This window comes from Hyperolius riggenbachi, chromosome 4 (assembly GCF_040937935.1).
Source record: "Hyperolius riggenbachi isolate aHypRig1 chromosome 4, aHypRig1.pri, whole genome shotgun sequence".
Classification (NCBI taxonomy): Eukaryota; Metazoa; Chordata; class Amphibia; order Anura; family Hyperoliidae; genus Hyperolius; species Hyperolius riggenbachi.
Window position 1 is genome coordinate 255243596 of NC_090649.1, and position 15369 is coordinate 255258964.

The window sequence follows — 15369 nt, forward strand, 5'->3', positions numbered from 1 at the left end:
AGCCCTGTTGATCTATGTGGCTGCAGTAGTGTCTGAAACACACCAGAAACAAGCATGCAGCCAATCTTGTCAGGTCTGACAATGTTAGAAACACCTGATCTGCTGCATGCCTGTTCAGGGTCTATGGCTAAAAGAATTTAGGCAGAAGCAAAAGGCAGATCAGCAGGATAGCCAGGCAACTGGTATTGCTTAAAACAAGAAAAATATGGCAGCCACGATATCACGCTCACTTCAGTTGTCCTTTAAAGGAAACATCCAAGGTAATAAAAAAAAATAAAAAAATGAACTTACCTGGGGCTTTCTCCAACCCCTTGCAGCCGACCTGTGCCCTCGCTGCAGTTCTGCTTCCAGCTGGTGGCCCGTGGGTCCCCTCCAGTGTAGATGCATCCACCACACCTCCGCAAGAGCCGCACGCAGTCGCACTGATGTCATCTGGAGTGCACTGCGCCTGTGCAGAACACTCCAAATGACGACAGCGCGACACCGAGCAGCTCTCGTGCAGGTGCATTAGATGCCGACCTGGTACCCTGCATCGGAGGGTACTGGGAGCCACCGCAGCTGCGGCGAGGGCACAGGACTGCTGCAAGGGGCTGGAGGAAGCCCCAGGTAAGTTTTTTTTTTTTTTTTATTTCATTTCCTTGGACATTCCCTTTAACCTTCCCGGCGTTCTATTGAGATCGCCAGGGAGGCTGCGGGAGGGTTTTTTTTTAATTAAAACTGAAAGTTGGCTGCATGAAAGCCCACTAGAGGGCGCTCCGGAGGCGTTCTTCCGATCGCCTCCGGCGCCCAGAATAAACAAGGAAGGCCGCAATGAGCGGCCTTCCTTGTTTTGCTTAGATCGTCGCCATAGCGACGAGCGGAGTGACGTCATGGACGTCAGCCGACGTCCTGACGTCAGCCGCCTCCGATCCAGCCCTTAGCGCTGGCCGGAACTTTTTGTTCCGGCTACGCTGGGCTCAGGCGGCTGGGGGGACCCTGGGGGCGCAGAATGTCTGCGGGCGACCATTAGAAGCCCCGGGTAAGTTCAGCTCATTTTCCCCCGACCCCCCTACAGTATCCCTTTAAGTTTATCAGAGAATCTGGCATTTTCACTGCTGCAAAGGTGAATCACTGTGTTAAGTCCCCGTCCCCCTTGAAATGAGCAGGTACAGTGTTCTCCCCAGGCTCTTTTAGCCGGGTGCTCCACCCGGCTAGATTTTGTGACCACCCGGCTGTCATCGGCTCACCTCCTCACCTATTCCTATGCTGTAAGCACAGTTGCCCTGCATTTTCACCTCGCCCCACCCGGCTACTTTTTCATGCCACCCGGCTACTATTGCATGCCACCCGGCTGGAGAAAAATTCTGGGGAGAACACTGAGGTATATTATGTGATATCCCTCAGTGCTCTAATGCTGCATACACACTGGCGACTATGGTCGTTTGAAACAGCTAATTAACGATCGTTCCGCCGACAATCAGGGAAAAAAACTTTACCCAACGATCATTAACACAAACGACAAAAGAACGACATCGGGAAGATGGAAATATCCAACCTGACGGATCGTATCTACCGACAATCGTTACAAAACTATAGTGTGTACAGACATCGGCCGAGAACGATCGTTGCAAGGGCCAATGCGCCGGCGTGGAATTCTGCCCAGCTTCCGTACTTCCTTTGTAGCGCGGCCGTAAAGATTGTTACATTGCTTATTTCAATTAAACTTTGTTTTCAAGTTAACAATCATATATTTGTATCTTTTGTAACTATGTTGGTGGTTTTTGTTTTTTTTTTATATAAATATGTACGCAACATTTCCTTCTGATCGTTCTTTTCTGCGAGAACGATCGTTAAAATGTGTATGATGATCGTTGCATCCCATCGTTGCATTCCTATCGTTGCCGTATCGTTCGTCTTTCAATTATCGTTCCTAGCGAACGATCGTTATCGCAAGTGTGTACGTAGCATAAGGATGAAGGCTAAACATGTGTAGTAGGACTAGATTACATACCAATAAGGAAGATCAATGAAATGCAAATAATTCTGAACTGAAACTTTGAAAATAGACCAAACAAATGCAGACAAGGTGAGACACAATAATGCTACGTACACACATGCGACAACGATCGTTCGTTAAGAACGACGAACGAACTTTTAATTGATGAAAGAACGACCTAAGTAAAGGTAGTTTTAAAATGTGTGTAACGATCTGATCGTTAGAACGAACGTTACATCACAGAAAGCAACTATTGCGCCTGCGCATAAAAATGAGAAGTTCCATGGAGAAATAGTGAAATGCGCATGTCAAGCCTAGTACGAACGATCGTTTCCAACGATGTACTACTTTTGCAAACGATCGTCGTTGGTTAAAATCCGCCGAGACAGAACTTTCTTTTGTAGCGATTTGGCTCGTTCGTCGTTTGCCTTAATAGTCGGTGGTTCGTTTTTTGTAACGATCGTCGTTGGTAAAGATCGGGGAACGATCGTTACAAACGACTATAGTCGCATGTGTGTACGCACCTTTAGTCAATTTCCAAACTGCATAAACTTGTGTAACCCGGCATCAACTTGGAATTATTTTCATTTCAATGACCATCCCTACATGCCAGGGGTCCAAGCTTGGCTAGCACACCAAAGATAAATTGCCACATCCCTACATACCAATGTACAGATATTAAAAGAGATCCTGATGCTGAAACCAGGATAATAAGATAAAAATGGTTATCCGGACTAATTTAATTAGTTCTTCAATAGATCTTTAGTAGGGATGGTCAATCACATGCAAACAATTGCCAGATGATACAGAATAAGGCAAATGTACACAGTTTAAAAATGAACCAATCAAATAAAGCAGAGGTGGGATTTGATTTGTCCACTTTCAAACTGCATATATTTGCATAAGTCTACATCAATTCACAATTAAGTATTTGCATCTCATTGACCATCTGTATTCGTTATGGTTAATCTTCTGAGATCACGAAAATTCACAAATACTTGGGGCTTCATCCAGCCCCCTGCAGGCTGATCGGTTCCCTAGCCGTCGTCCTCCACTGCCTGGATCCTCCACTATGGATAAGTGAGCCAACCGTTGACAGGGCACACGTGGCTGAGCCGCCCATGCGCACCACATTCCAACAAGCTCACTCACCGGGACTCATAGTGGAGGATCTAGGCAGTGGTGGTGGACAGCGAGAGACCGATCAGCTTGCAGGGGGCAAAAGGAAGCCCCAGGTATGCATACATTTTCATTTTTACGTCGTCTCAGGTTTCCTTAAGGGCTTATTCACAGTGGGACGTTGCAGAGCTGCATTATAAAGTCTTATAATGCAGCTTACCGCACTGCAATGATAATTCTATGGGATAGTAAAAAGGAGTAAAGAGGCGCCCAAGGTGAATAAAAATACATTAAAAGCAACTAAAATATAAATAAATGAGGTGGCTTACCTCAATGATGACACACCCATACAGGAATGGATATTTATTAGTAGTAAAAAAAAAAAAAAAAAGGAGCACAGGCAACTTGTTTCGTGGGAACTTGCCCACTTCCTCAGGCCAAATAAGGTGTCACTAAATGCCAGTAGCCAGATTCAAGGCACCTTGAAATAGGCTACTGGCATTTAGTGGCACACACTCGTATCCACGTTGTTACAAGTTAATTTTGCCACATAATGTTTCTTCTCAAGCCTACACGTTTTTGCACAGGTAGCTCTGCCAAGCACCTTCATTAAGCAGTAGCTCATCATTAACAAATAAAGGTTCTAACAGAAGTAATTGCTCTTTGGGTACATACACACAATTGTGATTCGCCGATTTTGATTGGCCCTCATATTACATGGAGGTTCAAGAGTGTGTGTGTGAGTGAGTGAGTGAGTGAGTGTGTGTGTGTACCCTTTAATCTGAAAATTATTTATATGAGCCTGGACGCAGTGTCTATCCCCTGCAACTCATAGCTGCAGCGGTGGAAGCGTCATCCTGGCCCCCGCAATGCATGCTGGGAGATGTAGTATATTAATGTAACTACATCTCTTATAATTACATTAATGTACTACGTCTCCCAATGTGCATTGCAGTGGCCGTGGGAGGAGGGGGGGGGATTAAACTTCCACTATAGATGTCATGTACATGGGGAGCAGCCTTAAGCAGACAGGGACAGGCAGAGCCGGTTCTCTCATGAAGCAGGGTGAAACATTTTCATCAGGTGCAGCATTTTTGTACTGTGTACGCCTTCCTGAGGAGGAATGGAGTGGCTGAGGGTGAGCAGTTTGTTTGTCACAGACTCAGGGCTGGAACCCACAAGAGCCCTTTTCAGAGCATTTAGGGAGCGCTTGAAAACGCTAGCGATTTCCAAAAACGCTCAGCTAATGTTAACAGATGTGCCAACTTCCACTGGAGCGTTTGCGATTCCCAAAATCGCAAGCGCAGGACATGCAGCATTTTGTTAGCGTTAGCGCTTCAATGTAAAGTATATAATCACTGGCATAATCGCTCATCAAAACTTGCACGGAGCGATTTTGCTAGCATTTTAAAGTTAATGTACACTGTAACAAAATTAAAAATAAATGAAAGGACCAATCAGACTTTAAAACGCTAATCGCTACACATCCTCTGGCAAATTGTTTACACGTTCTAAAATCGCTCCCTAAAACGCTCATGAAATTGCTTACAAACTGCTCATACAAAACGCTTGCGATTAGCGATAGCGTTTTTATAGTGGGTTCCAGGCCTCACAGCCAGCCAGTGTACTATTGTGTTGAGCTGCAGCATGTCATGTGAGAACATAAATGAAGCAGAGTAAATTGTCGGGTGCTGTGAGATCATTCCAAATCCGAGGGGGGGAGGGCGCATCATCACAAGTTTCCTGAGGCCTGGAACCCACTACAAAATGCTATCGCTAATCGCAAGCGTTTTTTATGAGCAGTTTGTAAGCGTTTTAGGGAGCGATTTTAGAAAGTGTAAACAATTTGCCAGCGGTTGTGTAGCGATTAGCGTTTTAAAGTCTGATTGGTGAGTGCACACCAGTATTTTGCCTTGGACTAGCAATAACCTTATTCAAGCAGTGCAACATCCGGTTAAACACCTATCCTTGATACAGTATCCAACAATAGAAAAAGATTCCAGGAGCAACTCACTTGCATGATAAAACTTCAATACTTTTAATTCACTTTTTTTATTTCCAAGTGTAACTGGCTGGCTAAAAATCAAAAATCAATTATTTTTATCTGGTAAACAAGCAATAAGGATGCTAACCAGGCAATCCAAAAGTTAAAATCACTATTACTTGTCTTGTTGATAAATGATCATTCCCCAGTTTACCTGACTCTTATTTGGTTAACACAAAGGAAGTTGCAGGGCATGCAAGGTTGTCCTTTTTTGCTTCTCTACTTCCCCTCAGGGCTCGTTTCCACTATCGCGAATCCGCATGCGTCCAACGCATGCGGATTCGCACATGTAACACAAGTGGATGGGCCTGTTTCCACTGTAGCGATATTGAGGTGCGTTTTTTTCAGCGGTGAAAAAACGCACAAAAGAGCCGCAGAATTCGCCTGCGAGTGGAATGCATGCAAATCGCATGCAATGTATTTAATAGGGAAATCGCATGCTGTTTCCCCATGCGTTTTTTGCCGCGAATTCGCATAGGTAGGAATGTAAATTCTCACAGGCAGTGACATGGTTAAAATCGCATATACCCTCACCTATGCGAATACGCGGCAAAAACCGCATGGGTAATCACATCCGTATGCGATTTCATCAGCGGTGGAATCCAGGCGATTCTGCACCGCAATAGTGGAAACGAGCCCTCAGACTTAACTAATGCAGCCTGATTGGCTGAAGCCTCTTTCCCTCCTGTTTTCCCCTCCCACACATCTGTTCCTCTATGATTGGCCAATATTTCTCATGCTGAGACAATGCACTTTCTATAGTGAAGGGCGGGCAATGCTTACACAATCAAGCAGAGGAGAGTAATGGAGGAAATCACATCATGATCGGCTTCAAAATAGCCACAGTTAAAATGGGAAATGCTAAGAAGGATTTTTCTCTATTTTTTACTGTAGAAAAAGCACCAAAATCAAAATGTGGGCAGTGCAATACCATATGGTATGTAAGCAGAGCAAGTATTTATCTACTTATATATGTGTTTTTTTCTAAGATAGTATGGCTGACAGCTCCTCTTTAACCTCCTTGGCGGTAATCCCGAGCTGAGCTTGGGGTATGCCGCCGGAGGTCGCCACTCAGGCCCTGCTGGGCCGATTTTAGTTCTGAAAAAAGCAGCACACGCAGCTGGCACTTTGCCAGCCGCGTGTGCTGCCCGATCGCCGCCGCTCCGCGGCGATCCGCCGCGTGCAGCGGCGAAAGAGGGTCCCCCCAGCCGCCCGAGCCCAGCCGGAACAAACAGTTCCGGCCGGCGCTATTGGCTGGATCGGGCGGCTCTGACGTCAGGACGTCGACTGACGTCCATGACGTCACTCCGCTCGTCGCCATGGCGGCGAGGAAAGCGAAACAAGATAGGCCGCTCATTGCAGCCTATCTTGTTACTTTCGATTGCCGGAGGCGATCGAAAGTACGGATCAGGAGCGCCCTCTAGTGGGCTTTCATGCAGCCAACTTTCAGTTGGCTGCATGAAATATTTTTTTTTTATTAAAAAAAACCACATTGCAGCCTCCCTGGCAAAATAAATAAACCGCCAGGGAGGTTAAAGCAATACCAGTTGCCTGGCTATCCTGCTGATCCTCTGCCTCTAGCTATAGATCCTGAACAAGAATGCAGCAAATCAGATGTCTCTGACATTTTTGTCAAATCTGACAAGGTTAGCTGCATGCTTGTTTCTGGTGTGATTCAGACACTGCTGCAGCCACAATAGATCAGCAGGGCTGCCAGGCAGCCTCCATATATTTCTCACTTCCATATACTTCTCACTTCAGATTCCCTTTAACCTCCTTGCCAGTTATCCCGAGCTCAGCTCGGGGTAACCTGCGCAGGAGGATTTCTCAGGCCCCGCTGGGCCGATTTGCATAATTTTGTTTTCCCTACACGCAGCTAGCACTTTGCTAGCTGCGTGTGGTACGCGATCGCCGCCGCTACCCTGCGCGCCGCCGTCCCCAGACCCCTGCACAGCCTCGCCAATCAGTGCCAGGCAGCACTGAGGGGTGGATCGGGATTCCCTCTGTCGTCCCGACGTCAGTGACGTCATCCCGCCCCGTCGCCATGGCGACCGGGGAAGCCCTGCAGGAAATCCCGTTCTGAACGGGATTTCCTGCTTACTCTGATCACCAGAGGCGATCGGAGTGGGTGGGGGGATGCCGCCGCTCAGCGGCTATCATGTAGCGAGCCCTGGGCTCGCCACATGATTTGAAAAAAAAAAAAAAAAGTGCTGCGCTGCCTCCTTGCCGGCGGTAATTGGACCGGCAAGGAGGTTAAAGGAAACCAGAGATAAAAAATAAATAAAAACTCATACATACATGGGGCTTCCTCCAGCCCCCTTCGGCCTCATCCATCTCTTGCCGCTGTCCTCCGCCTCCTGCATCCTCCACTATTGCTCCTGGTAACGTCAGGGAGTACATTTGAAATTGGCGCCGGAGACTTGGGCGCAGGATACAGTGCTATATGGCTGATCCTGCTTCTGCACAAGTCCGGGCCGATTTAATTACTATTCCCCCTCCAGGCCGCCATGGATAGTGGGGGAATGAAATAATTCGGCTTCCAGCGATTGCTGGAGGCCGAATTATTGCGTTTTTAAGCAACTTCGGTTCCGTCTTCTGACGGAGCCGACGTTACTCACTGAGCGCCGCTATAGACGGATTCCCATTACAGTCTATGGCGGTGCTGGCTGCGCCCAAATCTAGCAGCGCTGAAAAGCACTGCTCCGACGTCAGGAGTCGGGGCTTACTGCACATGTGAGTCTCGACTGCACCCTTGAGCATTCTGCATCTGCACCAACTAGCTGACGCTACTGGGACTAAAAAAAAAAAACGGAGGATCCAGAAGGCGGAGGATGGCAGTGAGGGAGTGATCAGGCGGAAGGGGACTGGAGGAAGCCCCAGGTATTTATTCATTTTTATTTCATCTCAGGTACACTTTAAAGTGAACCAGTGACGAAGCACCCTCATGTATGTTACCATATATATCAGTGGGAACATTAAGGCGCGTACACACGCCGGGTTCCTGTAAATAACGGGTTGTCCGACCTGCCCGCGGGGCGGCCGTTCTGCAGACAGATTGCCAGTGTGTACAGTCTGTCGGCAGGCTCATAAGGCTGGTTTTGACAGATCCGCCAAGCGGATGTACGCCCCTTTAGAGAAAACACCTACCCTGCTCTCTGTTTAATCCTTCACTACTTAGCCTGCTTGTTATCAGCCCTGATAAAATCTCCGACTGAGCAATCAGTCTGGCTTTGTTCAGGAATCATTATAGCAGAGTCATAGCAGAGCCAGAAGGGGGCAGGCTTGGGCTTACAAAGACATGATCAGAAGACAGACTCAGCTATAATGATTCCTGAGCAAAGCCAGACTGAATGCTCAGTCGAGAATTTTATCAGGGCTGTTAACAAGCAGGCTGAGCAGTGAAGAATGAAACAGAGAGCAGGGTAGGCGTTTTCTCTAATGTCCCCACTTATATAGTAAAATACATGAGGGCGCTTCGTCTCTGGTTCACTTTAAACTCTCACCATTATAGGGAAGAGGTGGGTGGAATTTTGTTCTGTGGTAGAGAGCAAACTTTCCAGGCAGCAAGGAATTAGGCCTCCTTCACACTGCGTTCCGCTCGTGTTAGCGTTGGGCTTTTTTTGATGCACTTTTTTTTTTCGATTCCCGGGGCATGGGTGGGCATTCCGTTTTTGTTTTTTTAAAGCGATTTTCTAAGCCCTTTTGCCGAACGTTTTTTTAATTCACTTTAATTACGCAGAACCCACCTGATACGGGATTCCAGTTAATCTGAACAGAAAATGTTGGGACATGCTTACTTTTAAGCATTTACACCAGAGATGCATTTTAACTAAACTAAGGATAATGCTGTAGAGTAGCGGTTAAAGACTGTGAAGTCTCTTAAAAATCCTTTTTTTTATGACAAAATCCTCTTTAACATATTAGCCCTAACTAAACCGCCGCATCCCAGCCACTGTACGCTAACTAAATCCCCCCCTAAAGAGAACCTAAAGTCACCAAAAAAATGAGATGAACTCACCTGGGGCTTCCCTCAGCCCCCTGCAGACGATCGGTGCCCTCGCAGCCCCACTCCGATGGCCAGGACCCGGCGGCGAACACTTCCGGTTTGGCCGTCACCGGCCGACAGGCAAGGCGAATTTTTCCGGCGTTTTGCAGGAGTGATTTTTCCGCAATTTCACGCGGAAAAATTACTGAACACTGCAGCGATTTTACCGCGATCGCGTTTAGGGCTTCTATAGCACTGAAACATGATTGCCGGGAAATCGCCTGAAAATGGTGCAGGCGACGCGTTTGCCGTTTTTGGGCGATTATCGCAAATCTCCCAAGTAAGAACAGTCCATAGGGTTTCATTACGCTAGCGCTTTTAAAAGCGCTAGAGTTTGAGCATTTTGCCGAAATCGCGACAAAACGCTCTAGTGGGAATGGGCCTAACTCCCCGGGGGCAATATGGGCAGCGCTTCCGTGAGAGGCAGAGCTATGATTCGCAGTTCTGCCTCTCAGAGCGTCTGTCAGCACGGATCGCTGCCTCTCCCCCGCTCCTCTCAGTCTTGCTTCACTGAGAGGGGCGGGGGAGAGGCGGAGATCCGCCGCTGACAGACGCGTGTGAGGCAGGGCTGCAGCTCATAGCTCTGCCTCACACTGAAGACTAGAGGGCAGCAAAATCCACGACCAAGAAATTTGTGGATTTTGCAGGGGAGAGGGAGGGTGAGTTTGGGGGGATTTAGATAGTGTACAGCAGCGGGGATGCGGAGGTTTAGTTAGGGCTAATATGGTAAACAATATTTTGTCATATACAAAGGATTTTTAAGAGACTTCAGTGTCACTGTAAAAGGGAACCAGAGACGAAGCACCCTTGTGTATTTTACCATATATATCAGTAAGAACATTAGAGAAAACACTAACCATGCTCTCTGTTTCATCCTCACTGCTAAAAGTGTCTTATCAGCTGTGATAAGAATCCCGGACTGAGCATTCAGTCTGGCTTTGCAGGGAATAATTATAGCTGAGTCATTATAGCAGAGCCACAAGGGGGCAGGCTTGGGCTTGAAAAGACACCAGAGAAGACAGACTCAGCTATAAGCTTTCCGTAGCAAAGCTAGACTGAGTGCGCAGTCTGGGATTCTTATCAGAGGTGATAACAGTCAGATTAAACAGAGAACAATGAAACAAAGAGCAGATTAGGTGTTTACTGTCATGTTCCCATTGATTTATAAGGTAAAGTACAAGAGGGTGCTTCATCTCTGGTTCTCTTTAAACAGGAACCAAAACTAGTCCTCGGTAAGAGCACTTGTAGAGGGTACAGACAGGAACAAAGCAAATCGATCAGGTCCAAGGCACTGTAACTGTGGGTACATGTAAGATTGATGTGCAGGTACTCTGCAGGAGAATGAGGCGATTCTTCGTGTATTACACATTCTTCATGCACAATCTGAACCAGGTTTATGGAAGATAGACAACACCTAAGCAATGAATGTGCACAACATTCTCAATGGATTCACTACAGCTCTGTTGGGAGTGCATAAGTACTGCCTTGTAAATTAGGGCTGGTGCACACCTAAAAGTTCTAGCGTAATTGCAAACGCTCAGTGTTTTTAGAAGTGATTTTTCTAAGCATGAGCAAGCGATTTTCTAGCTATGCCTGCCAATTTTTTGAGCGTTTTGGTATAGCATTTTTTTTTTTTTTTTTTTTTTTTTTTTTTTTTTTACACAATAGAGCTGTAAGCGTACAGCATTTGGAAAGAAGAAAAAAGCTAGGAAAATCACTCTGTTCTAGCACTTTTTAGAGTGATTTTCCACTTTCCTATACTTAACATTGAGGCTGAATCAGCTTAGAAATGCTGCAGGGCCCACGTTTTGCTTTTGGGAAAAAAACATCGCTCTGGTGTGATCCATCCCATTCAAATATATTAGCGAAGTGCTTTTCAAAGTGCTAGCATTCTGAAAAGCGCTCAAAAGTGCTCTAGGTGTGGTGTGCACCAGCCCTAAATTTGTAGTCACCAAGCCCAATTTTAATTTAATTGATTTCATAAGCAAAGGGATTTCATAAATTTGCATACACCTGCATCAAAGCAGAATTATTTGCATCTTATTGACCATCCCTACTGGTGACATAATTGCACATCAGGCTTTATTCTTACAGCAGAGATGTCATTATACTGTATATAAATGATTCCTGTGTACACATCAGATATACAGTCACAATCAGATTTGTGTATCTGACTTTAACCTCCTTGCCAGTTATCCCGAGCTCAGCTCGGGGTAACCTGCGCAGGAGGATTTCTCAGGCCCCGCTGGGCCGATTTGCATAATTTTTTTTTGTTACATGCAGCTAGCACTTTGCTAGCTGCTTGTAACATTCGATCGCCGCCGCACCGCCCCCGACCCCTGCGCAGCCTGGCCAATCAGTGCCAGGCAGCGCTGAGGGGTGGATCGGGATTCCCTGTGACGTCCCGACGTCGGTGAGGTCATCCCACCCCGTCGCCATGGCGACTGGGGAAGCCCTGCAGGAAATCCCGTTCTGAATGGGATTTCCTGCTTACTCTGATCGCTGAAGGCGATCGGAGTGGGTGGGGGGATGCCGCCGCTCAGCGGCTATCATGTAGCAAGCCCTGGGCTCGCTACATGATTTGAGGAAAAAAAAAAAAAGTTCTGCGCTGCCTCCTTGCCGGCGGGAATTAGACCGGCAAGGAGGTTAAAAATATGGTGACTGCTTTATTACAGCAGCACAACTATTTTTTGATTGTTTATTTTTGTGGGCTAAGCACAGCTATTTCTGTATGTACCGTATGTTATTTATGATGACAATTATCTGAGAAACATAACATTTTATATTTTCTCTTAAAGTTGACCTGAAGAGATTAAAAAAAAAAAAAAAAAGTTTTTCTTACCTGGGGCTTCTGCCAACCCCTGCAGCTGTCTTGTGCCCACGCCATCCTGGAACAATCCTCCGTTCCCTTGCCGCAACTCACTTTTGTATACTTCAACTTGTAAGTCAATGCCCACTGCACCTGCACAGTCCTTGCAGCACGCAGTCCTCGTACGCTTTTCCATGGCCAGGAGCGTCCTGCGCAGGCGCAGTACGAGAACATCTCTACTGCGCAGTATGCTCCCGGTGACTGCAGCATGAATGAGGACGTACGCGGCCAGGGCAGCGCAGGTGACAGTGACTGCCAGAAGAAAAAGCACGGAGGATCGTTTGGTAACTTTTCAGGCAAAGGTCGGCTGCAGGAAGTTGTGAGAAGCCCCAGGTAAGTGCATTTTTTATTTAATCTCTTCAGGTCCACTTCATTACAGTTCAAGATAATTAGGAGTCGGTGCATTTTTCCCCGACTGCAGGTACCCAAAAATAGCTTTGACTCCTCGACTCCGCATCAAGAGCAATGTAAAATAAATGGAAGTGATTTTACTCTAGCGACTTGTAAATACGCAAACGCAGTACCTGCAGCTTTTTATTTTGATAGCTATTACATTTCAGATAACACTTTTTTCCCACCATTTTCAAACACCACAGTTAGACAATCCGATTCAAAATAGCAAAATGCAATGCCTGTAAAATCGGTTTAAATTCAGGGCCTTTTTACATTTACAGCGTCACATTGCGGTACTCTCCCCTGCCGCAGCTGTCACAGTGTCCATTAAAGTTAATGACATGACACACTGCTTGCAGTTCAACGGAAGTGCTCCGGGCGCCGCAGAAGTAACGCACAAGCTGCAGTGTGATATCTTGCAACTCCTGTAAGTGCATGGGAAGCTGCTTGTTATTTATTTCTTTGGTCACACCAAGGCTATGAGATGTACCTTTAATGTAAAATTGATAGAATATGGATCATAAATGCCAGTGAATCACTTATGTTTGTGTTTTGCAGGGACATACTATGCAAAAAAAATCATAGGCTAAATTACTGCTTTAGTGCTAAATCTTATGAAGCATATAGGTAAACATACAACCTCTTCACCCATATAGCATATCATATTAATATGTCCTAACTTGGTATTTCAAAGCAATGATTCACTCCTTTCAATTACGAGATCCACGTCATATACACTTTGGATACATTATTTCTCATATATATATTTCTCATATATATATATATATATATATATATATATATATATATATATATATATATATATATATATATATTATAGTAACAAGTGCTTAGGCGTAAATACAACAAAGAAAACAGAACTGGAGACGGCAGCACGCCTGTCTTCATAATAAACAGCGAGACCCATCAAAGTTCTTTGTTTTTATTGTGCAAGGCGTGCAGTTCGCCACATGGAAGGCGCGGGTCACTGCGGCAATATGATAAAAGCACGGCGATCCGAGGCGCACAGCTAGGCTAGTAACAGGTAGATTGTTGTCGCTTTGTGCAAAGCGCTGCCTCAGCCCGCCTCCAGCATGTGCCGTGCAGCCTCGGCCCAGCCATGCCCCCGCTCGGCTTTGTTTCCTTTTCTCTCACCTGCTTGGCGAGATACTGGCTGAGCTCCCCGCCGCTCCTCTGAGCGATGTTTTCCAGTCCCGATAGGCTGAGCTGGAAGGGCTCCATGTCTGGCCCGGGACTGAATGGAGGAGGAGGCCGCCACTCGGCCCTGTACGTGCACTACAAACCCCAGCACTACTCCACACGTGGGGGAGATACAAGCACAACGGACCACTTCCGGGAGCACCAGGACGTCATCACCGGAGCGACCGAACATGTCGGCGGCGGGGCTGTCTCTGCATCCAGGCCTTTAGATAACGATGATAATAATAATAAATACAAATCTAAGTGAAATACAATAAAGTATATAAAATGCCATCCTCGATTGTTGAAGTTTTTGTGAGCTGAGCTGTTGGGGAAGCAGAGACTGATCATTTGTCGCAGAGCCTTGCTAGTTCTTATATTAGCAACACAATTTTATTATCCTATACCACCAATTAAAATGCATTACATATATCTACATTACTACTACTGTTATCTTTGCAAGTAAGGCTTTGTAATTACTGACGGACGCAAAATTGTAAAAATACACCTTTATTACCAAATAAAATATTGTCGCAATACATTTTACTAGGGGCATTTTTTAAACATTGTAATGACCCGGACAAATCGGCAAATAATAATGTGTGGATTGTATTCTATCTTAACCTGAAATAAGTTAAAAAATAAAAAAGTTTCACTTACCTGGGGCTTCTGCCAGGCATACATTTGAAATCGGAGGCTGGTAGACTTGAGCGCAGGATACAGCCGGTATATGGCTGATACTGCTTCTGCACAAGTCCAGGCCATGTAAAAATACTACCCCCCCCCCCCCTCCAGGCCGCCATGGATAGTGGGGGAATGATATAATTCTGCTTCCAGCGATTGCTGGAGGCCGAATTATTGTGTTTTTTAAGCATCTTAGGCTCCGTCTTCTGACGGTGCCGACGTTACTCACTGAGCGCTGCTGTAGATGTGATTCCCATTGTAGTCTACGGTGGTTCCGGCTGCGCCCAAAAGCACTGCTCCGTCTGCCAGCCCCCTGCAGCCGCCCCCTGTGCCTGCACCGGTACTGAAGGATCCTCTGGTCCCCCACCGTGGCTCACTTTTGATTCTGGCAGTCGATTGCCACTGCGCCTGCGCGGCCCTGGCCTCATGTGTCCTCACTCCCGTAGCATCCTTCGCAGGCACAGTAGAGAGACGGGAGCGTGAACAATGTGCAGTGGCCATCGACTTGCATGTCGGCAATACTGAAACTGCATCGCGGTGGGGGACCAGAGGATCGCTCCAAGACGGCGAGGACTGCAAGAGGCTGGCAGAAACCTCAACTCTTATTATTAAAACTTATTTCAGGTTCCCTTTAATAGTGGAGATGGTCAACTGGGACATTGTGGGGCACCTAGGAGAAGGGGGGAGTGCGAAGCCACGGCTAAAAATGGTCATGACTGGTTGTGGGTTGAGGCTTGAGCCAATTGTATGTCATGATGTAACTCAAAGGCAGTGGGCCTGAGGTTTCTCCCAAAACACAACTTTTTCACCCCCACAAAACCATAAACTGTATATGAACTTGGAAGTTCATTTTATTGTTCATTTCTATACATGTTTATAGCACATTTTGAGCAAGAGTGTGATTTAACTTAACTATTTAAGCCCGTGGGTTGTTATCACCTTATGGACAAGAGGAATTTTCACATTTCAGCACTCCTCCCATTCATTCCCCAATAACTTTATTACTACTTATCACAACAAAATGATGTATATCTTGTTTT

At 46.3% G+C, this 15369-nt stretch overlaps 1 protein-coding gene across 1 annotated transcript in view; it reads right to left on the reverse strand.

Moving 5' to 3' along the window:
* Positions 1-13797, reverse strand: part of MDN1 (midasin AAA ATPase 1) — a 317199-nt gene extending 303402 nt beyond the window's left edge. The window contains exon 1 of the mRNA XM_068231147.1: positions 13601-13797. Coding sequence (XP_068087248.1) covers positions 13601-13687 — 87 coding nt within the window. The 5' untranslated portion in view covers positions 13688-13797. The remainder of the gene's footprint in view (positions 1-13600) is intronic.
* Between the last annotated feature and the right edge of the window lie 1572 nt (positions 13798-15369).